Source organism: Atractosteus spatula, chromosome 20, assembly GCF_055471065.1.
Source record: "Atractosteus spatula isolate fAtrSpa1 chromosome 20, fAtrSpa1.hap1, whole genome shotgun sequence".
NCBI lineage: Eukaryota > Metazoa > Chordata > Actinopteri > Semionotiformes > Lepisosteidae > Atractosteus > Atractosteus spatula.
In genome coordinates this window covers 14,065,938-14,087,859 of record NC_142725.1, presented here as the reverse complement: position 1 = coordinate 14,087,859, position 21,922 = coordinate 14,065,938, and the positions used below count along the sequence as shown (strand labels likewise).

Genomic DNA, 21,922 nt, shown 5'->3' with positions numbered 1-21,922 from the left:
TAAGAGGAAATGACAAAAGCAAAACCACTATACTTCTTAAACTCCAGTAAGGTAAAATTGGAAGTTCTTGTTTTTAATCCCTTGTAGTATGGCTCACATACTAAACCCACTGCTTCCTGCACTCAGCCAAGGACACATTGATTTAGTTCTCCAATCCTTCTGCATAGGGCAAACCTCAGGTAGGGCTGTACAGTACGATAGGTATTCTCTGCTGAAAAGGGGAAGCTGGTAGTTCAGTCAATCAATACATGCCTACACTGGGCTGCTCTCCAGCACTCAGAAACCATGAATTCACACCTCACTGCCGATGCAGAATCAATGTGTCAGGGCTCTGCATACCAAGTATGCACAGGAATAGAAGGGCTGGCCTTGCACAGTTAAGAAATGAAAGAACCTCTGCGTGAAGGAGGGGAATCCATCCTTTTTATTTGTACTTCGCATTGCTCATTCAGTGCTGTATAACATATCTGAACTAAAACTCTTATCCTCCTTGAAGTAAGTAGAGTATGTCCTTTCCTTTTTACCCTTCTTACAGATTTACAAAGGTATACTGTAGCTTTGAAACAGAAGTACTGTATGATAGGATTGACGTTGAGAGTTCAACTTTTATTTTGACCTGTGGTGCTAATGGTCTCAAGGAAAAATGAGAGAAATTGTTAAAATAAATGTTTTTTGCTACATAAGCTACAAATGGCTTGAATAAACATTTTAATCAGGTACTAATCAGGAATCAGCACTGTAGCAAAACTCTTGTTTTGCAACCACATTTTGTGCATTTGATTTGTGGGATACAGCGATATCTACAAGAATGCTTTATTACCAAGAGCGTCTTCACACTCTCTGGCAGCATTTAATAGAGGAATAGAGCTTTATTAGCAAGTGATTTCAATCTAGTATCACTTATGTAATTAAGATGGTGACGCTACTAAGTATTGAATTTTCAATTAAGAAACTTAATTGTCACAGGGCATATGGGTCACTTCCTTTTACAACTCATACAAAGACATCAGTGAATTAAAGACTTTCCACAGATGTCAGCAAATCTAGTGCAGCACACTTTCTCGTGAAAAATGTATACAGTAACCAAAAATATTCATTGGGCTAAAACTTTACTTAGTTTTTAACAATTTAGATTTCAGTATTTGTTTTTATATTAGAACCATCACACTACACACATTCCATATACAGTATGTCTTCACTATAACTTTCTCGTGAAAAATGTATACAGTAACCAAAAATATTCATTGGGCTAAAACTTTACTTAGTTTTTAACAATTTAGATTTCAGTATTTGTTTTTATATTAGAACCATCACACTACACACATTCCATATACAGTATGTCTTCACTATAAACTGAGATAAGACAATAATGTCTTCAGTGCAGGGGTTACAATGAACTGAAAAGCAGTTTTTAACCAAACTATTGCTATGGATCTTTATGTACTGTTCTGAGGTTCTTTAAAACAGAGATCAACATTGCTGCTGCAAGTGATATGGAGGACCAGGAGGTGGCACTTTCTTCTAGAACACAATTTCCAAACCAATGTCCCTAATGACCGGAGATACCATGCTGCACTTGGTGCTATTCTTCAGATGAAATACAGTACCATACCAAGGTCCTGACTACTTCCTCATTAATGATCCCACACGACTGTCAGAAAGAGAAGGGTGTTAAGCCTGGTGTCCAACCCAAAGCCCACTCTGGGCTTGTACAATCTAGCATTCCTACAGTTTCCCTTTCATTTGACTGGTCAATTCTCTTCATCGTACAGTGAGGCTGCTGAATGTCTCAGATGAGCGCCGCACTCCTGAGGAATTATTTAGAAAAGCAGCACTTTAAATATGCACTTATGATACTGATGGTTTTTGTATGTTAAAATATTTATGACATACTGCCCTTTTCCAGAGATATTTAAAACCATACTGACTATTTAGTACAGCTTTCGTTAATAAACTTCAGAGATGCATCACAGCTACCATGCAACACATTTATGGTTAAGGCTGCACTGTCCAGCGCAGGTTGAAGCTTAGAATGTTGCTCAGTTTACCCTTCTACACCTACATAGAAAATCAGTCTTTGGAAGAAAAAGAAGGGATGCATTGCTTCCTACTGAAAAGCAGTTACAAATGTATGCCTGTTAAAAATTGAAAAATTAAATTAGGTATTTTCTCCACACCAAAGCAGATAAGACAAGTTCAAAGGCCTTGATAGAGTTACAAATCTGACTGAAAACCAGATTCTTATTTTTTAACAAGAAGCTCCCAGTTAACAGTCCACAGTATACTATATGAAAAAGCAAACTCCACAGTCTTACTTTGGATGCAGTCAACCACAATGTAACAGTGACATCCAGTGGTAGACCACTGGTGTTGAACAACTGATGAATCTGGGAAAAGATTCACTTTTGCTGTTAGATGCTGGCATTGGTTAATATTATTATTAATAATAATAATAATAATAATAATAATAACAAGCTTGAGACACTCAATGAATCAGTTTAAACACCACCATTTTCTACAGCTTACATATAAATCCTTAAAAACCTAACATTGTTACTTGTTGCTATTTTGCAAGTCACTTCAGAACAGGGTAAGCTTGTTGCCTGAATAAATAAGACTCATAAGAATACCTAGACTTCAAACTTCGGTGAAGACTAAATAGGAAGCTTGTGTAATTTTTTCCATTGAGAATTATAGGAAATTTAAGCTTCACAACTGGGATTTTGTTATGCTGAAAGTTAAAGAAAAGAAACAGATGTTTCGGCTGTGGAGACTTCTTCAGGTGTGTAGAAGGCTCCGCAGCTGAATCACGTTTCTTTTCTTTGCCTTTTAACATTAAGCCTGTTCCTTGCATTTTAAAAAACGGCCAATTAAAAATGTTTTGTGAAGCATTTTGTAAACCCACTTTGACTGCACTATTCTTAAACAGATGGAAACTATGCATCACCCTGTAAAACAAACAAGACAGACCTGAGGCACGTTAAAGACACATACTGACCAAAGGCCTTAGTCAATTACCTGAACATAATGATGGATCAACGGGATGTATTTATTTTTTCCAAAACACTTGTGCATCATCAGCTAATCACATCTTAGACCTAAATAGAGAACTGACAACATTTAATGTCAACCACGGAGTAGAGACAACTTGTCATGAATAAATTAACTTCACAAATGCTATTTCTACTTTTTAGAAATTAATAGAGATATTTAAATAAAAATGAAAGATGCCATCATATATTCACTCACCTTGGAATTGGTAATCAAGACCCATTGACTACAACTCCTGTACACCAAGTGAAGAACAAGGAGGATCCATCAGCATACTCCACAACACATGGTCCACGATTCACAACACCCTACAGGAGAGGTAGCCTCTCTTGGAGGAGTGGCATGTCTCCAACACACCTGCAAGACTGTGTGAGCCCTGTTCATCGCAGGACCCACTATATCACCAAATGCCCAGAAGTCCCTTGCTGACGAACACCCACCCTAACCCAACTGCACTCTGCAAATTTGCACCACCAGCCTGAGTGCAGCCGGCTAGAAGAAAAATAAACTGGTCAATAAAATATCTTCAAATACCTCATAGATTGATCCATCTGCAAAGTGCATCACTCCATGACCTTGTCTTTGGTCAAGAATCCAGTCTCCTTCATACTGATCCCCATTTCTGCAAAGCACAAATAATACAAACCTTTAGGATGCCACAGCACAGATGTTTCTTTTTAATTTTATTCATTATCACCAGAGCTTACAGTATATCAGACACTACACATTAAATAAAATTAAACTAAGCAGTAATCTGCAGTTTATCCCCTGTCTTATGCTATTCATTCTTTAATCTAAAAAAGTGGAACATTAGTATTTTTGCAACACCCACTCAAAAAACAACAAAAAAAAACAAAGCATGCCATTATGGAAGCTTATTAACGACAAGGTACAATACTCATATTTTCCCCCAAGCGTACAACAAATTCACAGTTAACAATAACACGACACAAGTGAACCAATTGCACGATTATGGGAAAACAGGTAATACCGAAGAAAATACACAAGCAAGGAACAGGGTAACAAATGAGAACAAGCAAGGTAAAAAAAAGGAAACGACAAGTAACGAGCACGACCAAAGCAATACAAGCACAAGCGAAAACAACAAAAAAGCCGAAGCTAACAAAACAAGCGAAAGGTCAAGGAATAAGCGTTGTAGGTTGAGCCAGAGCTAAGGGAGTCGAAGCTTCTTCAGGTATTTAAACTTGAGGTCTGGTTGCTGACTGGCCGGGAGTTGACTGATGATGTCACAACTACAGTGACGGCATAGTGATGGACCAATAGGGGGGGGTTACCTGAATACAGGAAGTGAAAAAAAAGCATGGACACGCACGGGGACATAACATTCTGTATATACAGTACCAAAGCTTCCACATCGCATCCAAAGACATTTACATTTTTAAGCAGCTTTACCTGTAAGTCATTTGTCCTTCCCCGTGTTTCTTATTTTTGTGAAAAGAACCTTCATAGATTTGACCTTCCTTGTCTACAAGAAACCCATGTCCTATACAGTAAAATAAAAGAAATACATACAGATAAGCATTATTCTTTTTTTATTCTTGCTCCGGAGTCAGAAATAAATGGGAAAATCAATGTTATATCTACAGTGAATCTGATATTTCTAATGAAATATACCTTCTCTTAATCCAAAGGAAAACTCCCCTTCAAACCTTTCACCAGTGCCATACTGCATCACCCCATAACCATGCAGCTCTCCGGAGTTAAACTGTCCTGAGTAGGTATTACCTAATGGAAAAAAATAAAGTTACACAGACCAAAACGCATTCTAATTAAATGAACCTTTAATGATTCTGTCTGTAACACTTTGTAAGTGCAATGCTCATGCAGTAGCATAAGTTAAAAAGTGCAGATTTACCCATTTTATGTATAATGTAATGTATATGTTTTAAACTTATTTAAGTGGCGATTTCCAAAATTCCCCGTGTGATCTGTACCACTAGTACTCCTAGGCAAGTAAAATGATCTGCACCTGTAAAAAAAAATGTTTTGTACTAAGACACGTTTGTGCTTGTTTATTTTTTTAACATGCCAAAAAATGCAGCAATCACATACTGAAATATTGCCGTTACATCACCTCATTATAGATATAATCAGCTTGAGTTCTATTTCCAACGGCATTGACAAGCTGAATGCATATCCAGTTTAGTCACACAATGATTTCTATAAGATGTCGTTTGAAAGCCAATACAACACGAAGCGTTAAAGCATTTGGAGGCTCAGAGAGGTTCAAAAGGGCAACGCAAACGGTGATATCATTTATTAGATATCTGAATATGGGCAAGAAAGTGAAGCACCTCCCTCTGTAGAGCTTCCCCTGATTGAATTATTTCTTAATAATACCTAGTTTTTAAAAAAAAACCCATCTGCAAGTAAAGTGTAAAACTCACCTGAGCAAGCCCAATATCTCAACCCATTTCCTTCTATTTCTCCGTTGACAAACTCGCCTTCGTAATAACTTCCATCTTTCATCACCAGTTTTCCATGACCTGCAACAATTAAACTTTGCGTGAAGCGCGTCTAGTGAAACAAATCGTCAACTCGCGCACGCAGCTGGTGCGTTTTCTGCGTTTCATTACACTAAGGCGGTTGCGTTTGAATCTCCAAACAGTTTTCAAGTCTATTAAATGCAAATCAACATTACTCGTTCAACAATTTAAATAATTCCTTATATCATAAAACCACAAGGATAACCTACAGTAGTACATATTGTTTACATTGGTCATCCTAGCACTGGATGCTGATCTTCCTTCTGCAATAAATCTTGACATGAAAGTTCAGTTTTGGATAGTTTACATAGGATTGTATTCCTTGGAAACAGCAACAGTAAGATGGTGCGTAGTGGGATGGAGTAAAATAAGAAAACAATCAAACACATACCATGTTTTTTCCCCAATTTCCATTGTCCCTCGTAACGAAAGAAACTGTTCGGGTAAACGTACAAACCGTATCCTAAGAACAATAAGACAAAGTGCAAAATTAAAACCTGCAGCCTATGACCAATATTTTAACTTTATTATGAAACCACGGACTTTTAACCAAGCATCATAAACTACAGGGATCATACAAAGTTTTAATACGCACCGTCTCGAAGGAGGCTTTTCACTTCTCCAATGTAGTACTGGGAGTTTCTCTGCTGTTTCTGGGAGGCAGCCATCTTCCTCTCTGCACAGAGTCCTTAGCAACGGAAAGGGGGCGGTGGGGGAGTCAGGTGAGCTAGCCAGGTGTTCTGATTTCACTTTCCTGGCTGAATGCGATTTGCAATTAATTTCAACCCTGTTTCAAATTCTTTGTTTCAGAACTCTACTCATCCAAGTGCGCTCCCGACATGTAATCAATTGCACCTCTGAAGTATGAAGTATGGCATTTTTTCCAACAAAAACCGGAGTGCAGAAGTACGTATACTGTAAGTCTGAACGAGCAAGTAGATCAATTAAAGGGATTAATTAGCACTAGTGAATAACAGCTCAGTTGGAATGAAAACACGCCCAAATCAAGAGCAGTAGTGCAGTGTGCACGTACGGTGTTGAGGAATTGCTACCTTGGTTTTTACAGAACTCGCATAAAGTACAATAAAATATCAGATTTTAAAATTAGAAATACATACGACAGCATTTTTAGAATCCCTATTCTTTGTTAGCCTAAGACGTATGTCTAGCTTAAGAACAAAGTGTCAACTATAATTCAGCCCCATCTCACTCATCTGGTTACTTGTGGCTAATTGATCTGATCAGCCAAGTGCTTTTTAAAACAAATCAGGGAATCAGCTTCCTCGACATGGCTGAGTAGCTCGTTCCAGGCTCCCTCAATCCTTTGTGTAAAAAAGTGTCTGACGTTATGTATTTTAAATGCATTTCATCTTAGATTACACTTGAGTACTGTTGTTTGTTTCACTGTTAATATTGAAGTGAATTGTCTGTCAATTCCTTTGAGGATTTTGAATACTTAAATTAAATCTCCTTGAGGTTTTCTCATTTCAAGACTGAGAAGAATCAGTTATTTTAATCTGAGAGTAATGTAATCTTTTAAGGCTCAGAATATATCCTGTTGCTCTTCTCTGAACCAATTCCAGAGCAACAAGATCTTTTTTGTGACATGACCAAATCTGTATAAAATATTCATATTTAGGTCTAACTAGCGCATTCCAAAACTTTTCACTACAGTAGATATCTTAATATTTCATTTGCATCCAAAAGTTGTCTCTTCAAATAGTGTATATGTATATAGGGACTTCTTATGGTTGGGACTGAAGACTTTTTTAGATGTTCTTCTACGTTCATGAAAATGCACTGCTTTCAATTCATTCATTATCAGAAACCCACCTGGTTATGGTCATATAAACATGAAACTTCCAGAAGCATCAGGTCATTATTGTAATTATTACTATTATAAGGTGGTGGGTGAAATCTTTAGACCACTAAGCTACTAGAAAACAGTCAAGTCTGACCCATTGGTCTTCTGCTGCCTGTAACTTTATGTTCTCATAGAAAATGTATTTATATTTGTAATGACGTCTACAAGAATTAACAGAGATCCACCTCTTTATGTCTTATACAACAAATTGAAAAAAGTTATGAATAAATATCGATTTTGATTTACAGTCCAGATTTCATCATTTCATCATGCCATGTGTTTAACGCGTTAATCATTAAAATGTCTGATACATTTTTGTTTTACTCCTCTACATTCTCCAGTTTGAAGACAGAGGGTGGAGACCAGTCATCTCCCACTGTCCATCTGGTGGCTGAATCTGTTAAAAGGTTCCACATAATGGAAAAGGGAAACGAAATCAGATAGGTGATTACATCAGCTCCCCTTAAATGCTAGGAATTGTTTCTATGGTAACCCTCTGGGCCTCAACAGCTCTAGCCCTTCGTAACACCTGTTACATAACTAATTTTGTAAAACAAAAGTTCACACAAGCAGTGATTTAGCAGCAGTTCTTTCTGCTACCCGCCAAGTCTTGCTCAACTGGTGTGAGACTTCCCCCAATTAAATCCAGGATGTCAAGATTCATCAATCTGGCATCTTGCTCACTCAATAAAAGTAGACAGATTCACAATCCATTTAAATTAAAGCTTTGCAGGAAACTCTGCATTTCACTTTTTGATGTTAAGACGTTAATATTGTTGGACTGCTGAATTTGCCATCTTCAAGCCAGGGTTTCAGATTTTTGTCATGCTGGTGTTCCTTCATCATTAGTTTTTTTGAATCCCAGTTTTCTTTATTGTTAAATTCCTTAGGTGTCTTTTCCCAAAGGCAGTAAGAGTTTGCAGCCTTAATAAGCATATGAAGGTCAAGATGCATTCCTTTGATATAAGTTAGTTCTGTTATAATAGGTTCAAAACTACTTGCTTTAATGTAAAATTTCAAATGAATCTAACACCCAGTGCAAATGCAGTAAGGAAAATGATTTATTACCATTTGAAATAGAAAATGAACAACGTACATACTGTATACACACATTTTGGTCTCAGGCCAGGAGTCTTCTAATTATGTTAATAAACACAAATATGTCTGTTAGATCTTGTCTTTATTTAAGAAGCATAAAAAGAAGCATTAAGAGAACAAGTACTGTTGAAATGACTTAAAAGAAAGAATCCTTTACTTCCTCTTTTTAAACATCTAACAACAAGTGATGGGTGTACATTTCTTTGCTGATTCTATTTTTATTTCTAAAGTAACATTACTGTATATCTATTTTGTACATTTAGTGAGATTAATACAACACTCTGCAATATGAAGCTTGAAGTCTTTCATTTAGGGCACCTTTCAAAACGCTAATTTCTCTAAAATTGGTTACTGTATTTTTTTTTATCCAAGGACATCAGAGTGTAATTCTTTAAAAATGATGTACTCATCCTAGCACATAATTGTTTTGATTATCAAAAACTGACATTTAAGAACTATTTCCTGGATATAAGTTTTAAAACGTGAAAGTAATGCCTCTGATAATTTTCAGCCGCAGTTGTAATTGAACACTATAGCTTTATAACGAGACACTACAATAATAAGGGAGGAGAAGCAAACTTAAGAAAACTACTACAGTGTATAGAGCGTTCAACAATGCAGTGTGCTTTTAAACCTGATACCCTTTCTGACTGGCACATGAATATAACATAAGAAAGAATGTCAAATCTTTAACTACACAAAGGAGACTACATACACATTTCACGTACAGTATATATTAAGGCTATGTCTAAGGAATATTTGATGGCCATGTCATGATTCTTATCACCTAATTGATAGTAGTTGCAATATAACAAGTAGCAGTAAAAACACTCAAAAACAGACCCAGTTACGAATGCTAAAGAATGCTTCTTGTATTCTTCATTTAATCAGGTATGTAATAATTATCAGAATGTTTAAAAGCGCATGCCACATAATTAGAATATTTCCCACACAAATTACTTACATATTGTATATTATCCCCTTTCACGAAACTATTCCAATGATAACAGCCAAATTCTTTATTAACAACTTTCTTTAATTGGTGTTTTTTTCTAAATTTTCTTTACTAGCCAGTTAATTGCTTCCAAACTTTTCTAACAATACCAAAAGGAAATTTTACATACTGTATGTAGCCACAACAGCAAAAATAAAAATCATTTCTAGAAAGGCAGTAAATGATTAAGAGTCTGAACAAAAGAAAGATCTGCCTGTTTCCTGGCAGTCAGAGACGACACAGCATGTCAGAATGTGGCTGTGGAACCTGGCAGTAGAGGCATCGGGGATTATATTAACAGTCAGGTGGGGCAGGGAATTTAATAAACTCCTTTGTACTATTAGAAAAGAATAGTTATTTCCTGTATAGATAGCAAAAATCAATTTAAGTTGCAAATCTCAATCACCAATAACAACTACAACAGAAAATAAGGTTCCAACTATCCCACAAGGAATATTTCCATAATTTTTCTACAAAAATTCAACAAAGGAAACATCTGTCACTGCCTCTCACAACCAACTTTCATTTTCCATAGTTTAACCACTGGAGTTAAATTTATTATGGATATTCTGTGAATCTTCCAGACCTGGAAATGAATAAATATTTTCCAGGACTTTTAGGATGTGTGGGAACCCTGACAAGGCTCATAATTTTCCATTTTCGGAGGTAATCTGAACTGATTTCAGATGGTTTGTTTTTCTGGGGGGTCTTCATACAAATGGTACATGAAACAGTTTACCAATCAGAAACAGAGACTGTATATCCTGCTTGAGTGGAGGAAGGTACCGTGACCTATGACCCACCATATGTAACTAAGAAGTGGAGGCTTAGAGTGGGTATGAAAAATACAGAACACTTGATCCAACAACCCAAAGATATTTGTTTTGACAATACATTGACTAAGCTATAGTAAATATAAAGTATATTGTATGCATGGCAATTACAAAGAGAAGACTATATGTCTACATATTTGAACATTTCACAGTTGAAAAGGCTTTTTTTTCCAATGGTGGCAAAAGTTATCATTCCTCTAGCATAGTCTAGAAGACAGACCAGCAAAATAAAGAGGAGTACTTGACAGCCAGTATTTCTGCCACTGTTAGTTATCCTGCCTACCAGATGTTAATTGTGGTGTGATGTGAAATAAAAGAAAGTACGAAATCAAGCACGGAGGTTTCTATGCTTTGCTCTTCTCTGAGGGTTCCTGGGTTTTCTTCACAGTGCTGCTTCGGAAGCGCTGACTCAGTTCATCAGAGAAAACAGAGCAGCATGCTTTCTGCAAAAAAAAAGGAAAAGGAGATCTGTGGCCTATGAACAACACAGAGTGACATCTCCTTCCCATTTCCTAAGGCACTGGAAAATTATAGAAAATAAGAGCTCAGCTGATAACCCCTCAGTTTCATCGAGGTTAGACAAGATGCAATTTTAACTGAAATTTGCACATCTTACTCCTTTATCCAATATGCTTGACTCAATAATTGTCTTGTATTTTTCCACCTATAATTGGGATCTTTTCATTTCAACTCATTAAGCTTACATTTTTGTAACTGGTTAAGCTTACATTTTTCACAGTGGATGTACAGTTTGCAATACAAATAAACTGAATAATAAGGCAACAGCTTTTTGAAATCATTTTCTCTATGGCATTTCATCTTGCCCAGTCAAAGTGCTGTATAAAAGACAGATCCCATTAAAATGCAGGCCTTCCCAAATGCAAACCATGCTACAGTAAACATGTTTTTTAATCAAACCGAAACTGTTAATTTAGTAAATGAAGAGAGGGTTTCAAAAACTGTAGTGCTATAAAACTGAAGCAGTGCAGTGCATGTCAATGAAGCAACAAAACTTTACTCTTTAGCAGTATATAAGCCCAAAAAATAATAACTCCCTTTCACTGAAATACACGTATCTGATGACCCAGATATTTATTAGGCCAAAGGTACAAAAGATACATATAGAAAGATAAAAAAAGCTAAAAGCATGTTATATTTAAAATCAGTATGGCTTTTCTCAAAAAGAACCAGTAGCTAGCTTCTGAAATACCGTTTGTGCGGGAGCAATGCAGCTTATACTTACTCTCTGCTGCTCCGCATTCATCTTGGACTTGAAAGCCAGTTCCAGCACAGCCAAGAAGACCCCCAGAGCCAGCCCCACTGCCAGAACCAGGAAGATGCCCCCCAGGCTGTGAGGCTTCAGTGGCGAGCCCTTGACGTCCCCTTGCAGGCAGGTACTCGCCCACCACTTGTTCCGCAGGTAGTCTAGGTCCCCTGATTCACTCATCTCCAGAATGGCCACACTCAGGTTCTTCACCAAGGGAGAGCCTTCAAATAATTCTAGAAATTAATCTCCTTATAATAGGTTTACTGTTATTATAAGACATTCTATAAACTAATAACCATCTATAATAATACAGTACTTGTTTAGAATGTATTGTGCAAGAAGAACAATCAGTAATGATATTGAACCATGATGTAGAATAGCTCTTTTGTTCAGCAATGACAGTGTTTTATGACACTGGTGTAACAGTCAGATATCATTATTGTACAATGCATTGTATATTCGTTGTAATTCAGTAATGATCATATAAACTGTGCTGTAGTAATTATTCTGTAATAATGGTGGACTGTTATAATTAAACATTACATTTTGTACTGATGTTTAATACTTCCATGTTACTAATATAAATATAAAATATATCGTATTGTATTTGTACTGAGCTTGAACTACTGTATGTTTCCTATTACCTACAGTATCTTCTGTTATGTGTGTATTTATTAGGGAAAATTATTTTCCATCCTGTTTCTGAGGTCCCACACAAAAGCTACCGAACCTCTACATTTGGGAATAACATCCTGAGGATTAAAGAAAACATTTTGATGATAAGTATTATTATAAACATATATCTTATAGAAATACATTTACAGAATAAAATGGAGCCTATTCTGTAGATGTACACACATATTAAATGGGGCACTGGATGAAAGAAGAATAGAGATTGATTTCAGCTGCAGTGACCAGTCTTTACATAGGATTTATTTGTGGTTTATCTTTTTTTCTCTACACTTTCATCATTTTATTAATGTTACCATTAACACAGCTTGGTCTGCTGTACCGGGAATAATGCTGATGAAAAGGAAGGATTTTGCTCACCCAGAGAAGTTGCAATGCTGTAGCCTCTCATCCCAATCACTTCAGGCACTCTCAAGAGGTTGCAGTATCGGGCTACAGCTAGGTCTAAAGACACAGACTCTCCAATGAAAGCGTAGGTCCCCTCCTGGGCCCTGCGAATCCCTTCATCCATTGAGCTCACAAAACTCTGCCTCCTCTCCATGTGCTCATAGATCATGCGGTAGGTGGGGTTCTTGGAGTTCTTAACATATTAAAAAGCAAGAAACACATTTATCAGTGTGTAACATCAACACATGGGAAATCTGAAGTGCAGCAATGAAAAAAAAACAGTTTGCCACTGGCTAACAATAACATTCCTCATATTATTCAAAGATGATTAAGAAAATGACTGTAAAATGTTCCTGCGTTAGGACTGCATGAAAAGAGCAATGTGATGATTAGTTTTTGATTTTTAGATCTGCAAGTATGTCTAATTCAGCTGACGTTCATTGGTGCAATTTGAAAGACATACAGTTGTAGTGTCGTGTACAGTTATGGCTTTGGACTCCTAACTGGAGAGCTGTGAATTCAAGTCCACACTGTAGACTATAGGCATACTGTATAATCTAAGGCAAGATGGTTAGAACTACCAAACCAAACCCCCAGGGTTTGATTGTCTTGGGGTGCCTCTCTGCCTGGAGTTTGAATGATCTTCACATACTTGAGTGCATTGTTGCTGAATACCCTACCTTCCTCCTCCTCTCAAAAGAAAGACATGCAAGCTAGGTTTGATTTTGATTGGCTACTGTAATTGTCCCTTTCCAAAGGGGTTTCTAGGGAATTCAAGGACACCATCCTTGGGGGTTGTTCCCTGTAAGACTCGTATGATTCATGTGACAGTGGAGAAAAAGGCAAAATGAGCATGACGAGCTAAAGGCATCTTTACGCTTGTGCCCTTTATGACGCCTAATAGTACCTGTCAGAAAAGGTTAATTACAGATGGCAGAACCGCAGGCCATGACCAAAGCACTTCCACATAGAATTTATTCACCTTGAAGAAGGCGAGGGTGGAGGAGCTTCGCAGTGTTCCGTACTCAATAACATCCTGCTTGGCCAGGTCCTCGAAGCTCCCGATGGAGAACTGGGTGGTGTCTGAGCCCAGCATGGAGCTGAAGTTGGCAATGTAAGAAGCCAGGAGCACTACTGTGAACAGCCACCAGATGGTGCTGATAACTCGCACAGACAAGGCTTTTGGCTGTGGCCCTGCACCTGATAACCAATCAAGAAATAATGCTTTTAAATTTCTAAAAAATGAACACTTGATGCACAACTTCTAAAATGTACTGTGCAAGATAACTTAAAATACACTTCTGAGCAATATTTATAGTTTCACGCTTCTTCATTCTATTTTTATAGGTTGATTTTTAAAATATCCACACATCAGTAACACTTGAGAAAGCACATTTTTAATTGCACATTGTACAATAATTCATTGTGAATTATACTGACAGACATAAAAGTAGAATATTTTCCCTCTGTCAATATACATTTGTACAGTAAATTTCAGAAGAAATATTTCTTAACGTTTTATCTAAGCTCATCACAACATGTGTTAACTCTTTTCCTGTTTTATTTCCAGGTGAAATTCAGTTGTATGCCTCTGCCTTAAAGTCTTGGGTAAGGGAAAAGGTTCCTTTGGAGAAGCAGAAATAGTGAGCCAAAAACTTAAGGTGAAAAGACAGTTAAAAGAAAAGTATATTATAGCCTTTAGGAAGCTCTTTCATCTCTCACAGTACAGGTAGAAAGGAGAGGTATCAGCAGTTTTCAGTGTGTACAGTATACAGTATACAGTATATGGAAAGATAACATCATGTACAGTAACTTACACTGAAAAGCAAAAATCCCTTATATGTCATAAACCTACACCAATTTTATATCTTCTTGTCAGTTGCCAAGCTACCACCCTGAGGTGAACCTGGAGAGACCTTTTTAATTTGAGATTAAAGGGCACTTCCTCTTAAAACAGCTCACATACTGTACAAAGCCAAAAGCTCAATCTGTCTGACATATCTTCTTAATTTAGCACGAGTGAAGAAAACAAGACAAGCTCTTGCAAAACCATGTCATGACTACTTCTGCTAATGCACACACAGTGTAAGTTTATAAATCAATCTTTATTATTATGATGCTCATGCATATACATAAATTTCCACTCCTTCAGCCTCACAAGGAATTCTTGACCATGAAGAAGAAGAAAAAAAATTCTCCACCCCCTTGTTTCCTCTGGAATGAATTCGCTACAACATGTTTGCCTTGTCTTGCACTGTTCCCCACTGAGCTGACTCCCATTGGAAATGTCAGAATCTGCTCTTCCATGCTCCCAGAGCACACAAGGCATTCATGGGTACCTTGTAGGGTCAGGGCTCCAGCGGCGTACCAGAGGCTGTGGAGGAGTGTGAAGTGATTGTCTTCACTCTGGGGCTCGCTCCACTCACAGGGGCTCATCCTGAATGACAGCACAGCCAACAGAGAAATGTTACAAGGCCATGGAGGACAACCTCACAGCATGACTAGCTTTGCTGTGTCTCCTTTCACTTTGTTAGCACCCTACACCCTCCTTGCACCCTAGATGTATGTTTATTTTATTCGATTTTACATTCAGAAATCGAACTCAAAGCAGCAAAAGAAAAGTCATAAAGCAGGGCTCAGAAACACTGAATGACAGGCGTGAAAACCACAGCTGTCTGAACAAGGAGAGAAAAGGTTACCCAGGCAGATGAAATGGAATGGCTCCGACGGGTACCAACAGGCATGCAAGGTTTTTGCAAGTACATCTGTGGAAAAGATCTGTAGAGAATATTAAAAAAGAGGCATATTTGCATTTTCACACGGTTGACTGTAGTACCTGGCCACAATGCAGAGGCAGAATGCCGTCACTAAGTAAGCAATTAATATCCCAATCCAGGTCTCCTTGGAGAAAGGGTTGAGGAACTCGAAGAAGTTCGCCTCTGAGGTGACCAGATCCTTGCGCAGGATAATTCCGATGCCAGTTTGCATGAAAGGCTTGGTCATCTCGACAGCCTTCTCCCTGACTGCAGTGACGGTTAGAGGAGCCACAGCCAGATCTGCCTCCTGGAAGAACAGGGAAGAACTTTACAATGGCCCGCTTCAGCCCTCAAAGCTTTTCTAAAACTTTTTTTTTTGGGTCACTCTTCTCCCCTTGAAAAGTGTCTCAGAAAAGCAGCCTCTCGGCCACACAGAGGGTCGAGTCAGTCCGATGCTCACCCCTCGGACGACTTCCCCAACCATTCCATTCCAGTGGCCCTCCGCATCCTGACGTCCATAGAATCCGTCCTTGACAAGATTAATGTTGTATCTAAAGTCCAGTTTCTTGGCGATCTCATTCAAAAGGTCTATGCAGAAGCCTTCAAATTCTGTGCCTTTCTCCATTGTGTATGGCTCTTGCTGTAGAACAAATGCACAGCAGAAAAGTGTATTAAGCCATGGCAATTCTGTTTTTTTTTTCACAAATGAAATGTTTTGTTTTTTGACTCACAGACCCTTGGAAATGAATTAATTTACAGCACTATAAAATGGTAATGTACAAGCTACTGACCAGAATGTCTTTTTTCAATTTGGCTCAACGATGAAACCCCATCATTTGTCACTGTCATTTTAAAAAAGGTAAATCAACAGGCTGAAAACTGAAATTTAAGGAGTATGAACTGAATTTGTATGCGAGACCGATTTTGGCACAAGAGATGTTGAAAAGTCACATTCACTAAAATGGGCCAATTAACAAATGCTTTCCCCTGAAAGATTCTTCCATTACTACCGTTTCTTAACTGTTTAGTAAATATTCTCCCATGAACTACCTTTATAGTGGTGACTGTTAATGCCTTCACTTCTCGTCTCATTCTGCTCTTATCCTGGAAGAGGGGAAAAACAGAACACGATTTTAGTCTGTAGAATTTGTTTTTGTCCCTCTTACCCATACTGAAACACATATTTCAGTTATCAACAGATTTTAAAAATATTTATACAGTATACCTGTATTTGTAATCTCATTTGGTTGTACTGGTATGTCAAGTAATTCACCAGCCATCATATCTTATGACTGTTGTGTCTTTGACCCTGTAATTTCTGTGAGAATGTTTAAATTCCCCTTATGAATGATCTCCATGTTTCTGTTTAAGTTACAGTATCTATCTTGTATTTCTCTGTGTTATTAAATGCTACCTTGACCAACCCTTTTTATCATGGCAAAAGCACACTGAGACATAAAAAGCAAAGTCAAATGACAAATTAGGAATCTGCAAAATTACCTGATACTTTTTTAAATAGAAACTCATAAAAGGGTACCTGAAAGACATCTCCTGATGACGTAGGAACATTGTAATTTAAACTTCAATTTAAATAGCACTACTGTATATTAAATATACCAATGTAAATGTGTGTATATGTTTGCTTTGGGTATTATAAGACAAAATTGCTGTTCTCTGTCTGTTGACGTCACGAATCATATTACATTTAAAAATCTCTTTCTGTAACCAACAGTCAATTTTTTTTGTTATACAAGAAATCCTAAAAAGTAAATGTGTTCCAGAAACAAAGTGCCTACTGTACCTCCAAGTCAGCAGACCCTGAAAGGAAGAGAACAAAATTAATACCCATACTTTGATAATGAAGAAGTTTAACAAATAAAACAAATTAATTGGTGACCTTTTCTAAACACAGAGAGAATGTAATGTTTGATTAGCATAAAATGTTATTGGATGCAGAATGACTCACTTTTAAATTCCTGAATAAAATGTCCACTAATGGATTAAGCATGTATTTAATTGTTTAATAAATTGGAGGCATCTTACAATATTTAAGGGTGTGAGGGCAGGTGTGGAGCAGATTAAGGTGTCAGGGTGGCGTTTGGACCTAAGGTTTCATGGTAGTTTTGGCACAGTGTTCATCTCAACAAGCCTTCAGAGAAGAACAAAACTACTGTAGTAGATGTGCTAGACACTGTGATTGAATGGGCTATTTTCATGTCACTTGTGTCAATATCAACTTTTTTCAGGAAGGGAAGAGAAAAGATCTCTCAAAAGAGCTTTTAATTGGAAATGAGACTTGACAAGCCTTTTTTGAATTGTGGTGATTATCCATAGTGGAAGAGATAAAGATTTATCTCTGATTCTTGCTGATTAAAATTCCATTTAAAAAAATGATTAAATATCCTTTCAGTCACAATTCACAAAAAGAATCCACATGTTTTCATGTAAAAGATATTAGTCAAAGTCCTGTGGATTTTGTATTAAAATTTGACATCACAATGCATTCATGGACTGCTCTTGGCTTTTATTCACCTGGATTTAAACCTGATGAGTCCTTTCCGTGTTGTTCTATTTCCAAAAGAAGTGTCTAAAGACCTCTTTCAAGGTTGCATATACAGTAGTTTTCCTGATGTGTGTGTATTTGTCCTGTCACTTTCTAAAGTGATTTATTTGGTTTGCTTTCCATAGTAAGGGAAATGGTTAAATCAGACCAAAGGTGTAGGTGAAAAGAGTAACAAACACGCAACAATAAATTGTAAACAAAGAAGAAAAGCACTTACAGACTTCAAAAGCCCATTATTCCCACACACAGTTCTCCAGTCTCCAGCCTCTCGAGCTTTATAAATGGTTTGTTTAAAGTTATTATCTGTTTTTAATGCATAATTTCCTCTAACTGTGTTGTGGCTTTGTAAAGGCTATTATTGTGCCTTTTATTTTCCTTGTGGGGGTTGCTAATTCCTTACTTTACCAGGCACAGACAAAGACACTCTTGTACTTTGGCATTTTTTTTCCCCCCGAAGCCCCTCTCTCCTCGGTCAAAACACTTCTTAGTGCTGTACAAAAGGCTCACAAGGAAGTCGTGAGAGTCAAACAAGGGCCTGCTTTGACATCCTTGCGCCCCTCCCGCCGCGGCACTTAAGAGGGGGCCAGCCAGCGATGTGTTCCGGCGCCCCCGAGGACTGGCCTTGCCAAAACGGAGACCGTTTGGCTCGGCCGGTGCAGCTCCTCCAGCACCGACATTTGTTTGTTACCACAAAGTGTGACCAATGCCATTAGCCATGTCAATTCAGCATGTCAGAAAGACAGGCCAGAGAGCAGACACAGTCACAGGGGTCTGTCAGTATCATGGAGAGCTGGTGACATGCATCATTGCCTCCTTTTCAAAATATGACAGATTACAAGCCTTAAAAGTCCTATCGTTCTTTTTTTCCTCTTGCACATTGGCTGCTAGTTAGGCAGCAAAGATGGATTTGATTTATTACTATCTTTGTTTTTTTAATGTCTCTTTTGACTTCACAGCGAAATACTGTGTGCCAAACAGGATGCTGTCTGATACTCTGATGCTATGCCCAGCGGAAATTCCTCAGTGTAAACCCAAACAGCTTTCTCCATCAGCAACAAGCTGAAGATGTCTGGCCTCTCCATTTTAATCTGAATATCATAGACAGGATATGAGCGACTGAATGAGCCAAAATAAAAACACTACTGTATTGTTTCAAACAATAAAACACAGTGATCTGATGCACTCCAATTTTCTAATTCATTAAAATGCATGGGCACCCAGCTTAATTTAGCTTGAGAAAAATCTATTACAAATAGACAAGTATTATTAACTTATTTAAACAACGCCTTTATCGCAACGTTTTATACTGTAACTTAGATTTATACCCACTTAGTGACTTGGGCATTTTACTGGAACGATATGAGAGAAGTATAGTACACTACTCAAGTGTACAACAGCAGTGCCCACTTAGGATATGAACCCATAACCTTCCACTTACAAGTCCAGAGCTGCCATCCCCATTAGTAAAGTACCAAGGATTTCCTAGACTGGTGATCACAATCATAACGGTAGCCAGGGGCATCTGTGCAGGGTAGCTAAAAAGTACAGGGATTGCCAGCCAAAAATTATGCAGTGACAGACATTTTCAACAGCTCCTTAAAGCAAAGCAGAAATAATGCTCAATGTCTCTTCTTTCTGTTCTTTGAAATAATTTCCTTTTTTATTTAGCCTGTAAACCATCACTAGTGCACAAACAGCAGCACCAGCGAGTGATGTTAAAGACTATTAAGGATTTTAAAGAATACATTTCACAAATTTCAGCACATAACTTCATTGATTGCTGGGCTGCCTGCTCATGATGCCTGTTCTAGAAGCCTTACCTGCAAAGCTGAATTCAACTAGAAGCAGGACAGTAGAACACAGAAACAGCATTGTAGCCCCCTTCATTGTAATCAATCTGGACCTAAAAAACAGTGCATGAATAGGAGTGGCCTTAGTAAAATTAATTCCAAAGTGACTAGGAATTTCTCTCCCTGTCTAAGTATAATTAGATCTTTAAAAAATTCTGAGGTCTTCATTACTGTTAGAGGTAGACATTTCAGGTGTCTGCTACAGTATATTCATCATTTTGACCATGACATATTCATCAGTACAAGTCAATGATTACAGTAACAGCATATTTGCAACTAGCAAAGGTAAATACTAGTAGTCTTAACAAATAATTCCATTAGCAATTATTTTAATGACAATGTTATTTTGACATTTTCACTATACTGTATGGTTATTTATAGTTATTCACACTTTCAGCTAAAGAAAATAAGATAACCTACAGTACTACAGTATATGAAACAGAAGAACATTCAAATATAATTAATATGCAAGATAACATATAATTTCATGATATATTAAGAGTTTGTGAAAAATTCTGAACATGTTAATGACATTAGTATCCCTACTTAAAACTGCTGAATTTTGAATTTTTAAAGTGGAAACCTTTTGTGAAGCCCATCTATCCATCCTTTCCCAGAAAGCAATGGTCACAAGGCAGGATACACCCTGGATGGGACACCAGTCCATCACAGGGCACACACAGGCATAAACATGCACACTCTCACACCAGGGCCAATGTTCCCAGAAGCCACTTAACCTACCAGTTTGAGTTTAGACTGTGGGAGGAAACCAGAGCACACAGGGGAAACTCATGTGAACACAGAGAAAGCAAACAAACTCTGCACAGACAGCACCCCAAGAATTGAACCCAGTTCCCAGCAGTGCGAGGCTAACCACTGCACCATGCTGCATCCCTTTTGTGATGTGAAAAGTAAAAATAAACTATTAAATACAAATATTTTCTAGATTATTTTAATACAATGTAAAATGTAAAACATGATATAAACTTATAATGTTATCTGCAACAAAGTAAAAAAGAATGTGTGAACAATTTCAAAAACTACATTTAAAATTTCTCCTTTCTGTTTTTTTCTACTACCAATGTAACAGTAGTTTACAGTCTGATTTCAAAAAGTATTGTCACAGAAACTACAAGATACTGCTTACAATCACATTTTTGAATTTATAGAGTATAATGGTGATATCAGTACCAATTTGAATTTCAGTGCAAGTCACTTTTACATTTATAATACATTTATGTTGCATTAATTTCACCTGAGATATAAAACAAGAACTTGACTTGTCCAAAATCACCATTAATAATTTCTTATAGATATACTAATACAGACAACCTCATGGATGATGTTTTATAGATGGTTTAAGATACAGTAGATGCCAATTAATCATTTAGATTGTTGAGGTTTTCAGAAAGGGTACTTTATCCATATTACTCCTATTGTATCAAGTGGTGGTGCAAATACAGTATATAACATGGTACAATTACAATACAATAATTCTTGCTGTGCAATTCCAAATTATGGGCAAAAGGATGCTAAACAATAATACAGAAGTGAAAAGCACAATTCGATTATTTCTCATTGTTAATATAAATCCATACACTGTTTATATCAAGTACAGTTAGAGTGAAGCAGGCTCAATCCCACTGAAAACAAGCATTTCTTACCTTAACTATTGTCTGTGCCTTGAACTGTAAGTGTTCGAGTGAAGGATTAGAGTGAGGTTTAAATGATGCATCAAAACCCCCTTGAGAAAGTGGGGTGTCCAATAGAATTTGTGGGTGGAGAGACTACAGTTGGGACACAGAGTGCAGGGAGAACCTTCTGTTTGGCTTCTTCACTGGGATGGGGGAGCAGAAGGGGAACAGAATTCAAGTTTCAGTCAATTTCACACAGAAAAAAAATACTTTTCTTTCCTCTCCCTTCAATGTGCCTCCTCAGTTCAGATCAGTTATGTAACACAGCTGCAACACAGAACAAATATACTGAGCTTTTGGAGTGCATCTCATCTTAAATAACTTCCAATACTTCTCAGTCTGTCAGGATGGGCATTTGTCTCTTTCCT

General features: G+C 37.4%; 2 protein-coding genes across 2 annotated transcripts in view; both read right to left on the bottom strand.

Moving 5' to 3' along the window:
- LOC148817599 (MORN repeat-containing protein 1-like) overlaps positions 1 to 6,226 on the bottom strand; it is a 73,016-nt gene extending 66,790 nt beyond the window's left edge. Inside the window, exons 1-5 of the mRNA XM_088938494.1 lie at positions 6,154 to 6,226; positions 5,460 to 5,558; positions 4,687 to 4,797; positions 4,465 to 4,555; positions 3,586 to 3,673 (exon numbers count right to left, since the gene is read on the bottom strand). Coding sequence (XP_088794620.1) covers positions 3,586 to 3,673; positions 4,465 to 4,555; positions 4,687 to 4,797; positions 5,460 to 5,558; positions 6,154 to 6,226 — 462 coding nt within the window. The remainder of the gene's footprint in view (positions 1 to 3,585; positions 3,674 to 4,464; positions 4,556 to 4,686; positions 4,798 to 5,459; positions 5,559 to 6,153) is intronic.
- Positions 6,227 to 8,465: 2,239 nt separating this feature from the next.
- Positions 8,466 to 21,709, bottom strand: LOC148817598 (putative glutamate receptor). Its single transcript, XM_088937905.1, has 11 exons — positions 21,525 to 21,709; positions 19,831 to 19,913; positions 17,249 to 17,265; positions 16,498 to 16,551; positions 15,908 to 16,087; positions 15,528 to 15,754; positions 15,031 to 15,128; positions 13,674 to 13,891; positions 12,665 to 12,884; positions 11,591 to 11,835; positions 8,466 to 10,790 (listed from the first exon to the last, which is right to left on the bottom strand). Exons 2-11 carry the CDS (start codon positions 19,895 to 19,897, stop codon positions 10,692 to 10,694), a joined length of 1,425 nt encoding a protein of 474 aa, XP_088794031.1. The 5' UTR covers positions 19,898 to 19,913; positions 21,525 to 21,709; the 3' UTR covers positions 8,466 to 10,691.
- Positions 21,710 to 21,922: the final 213 nt, after the last annotated feature.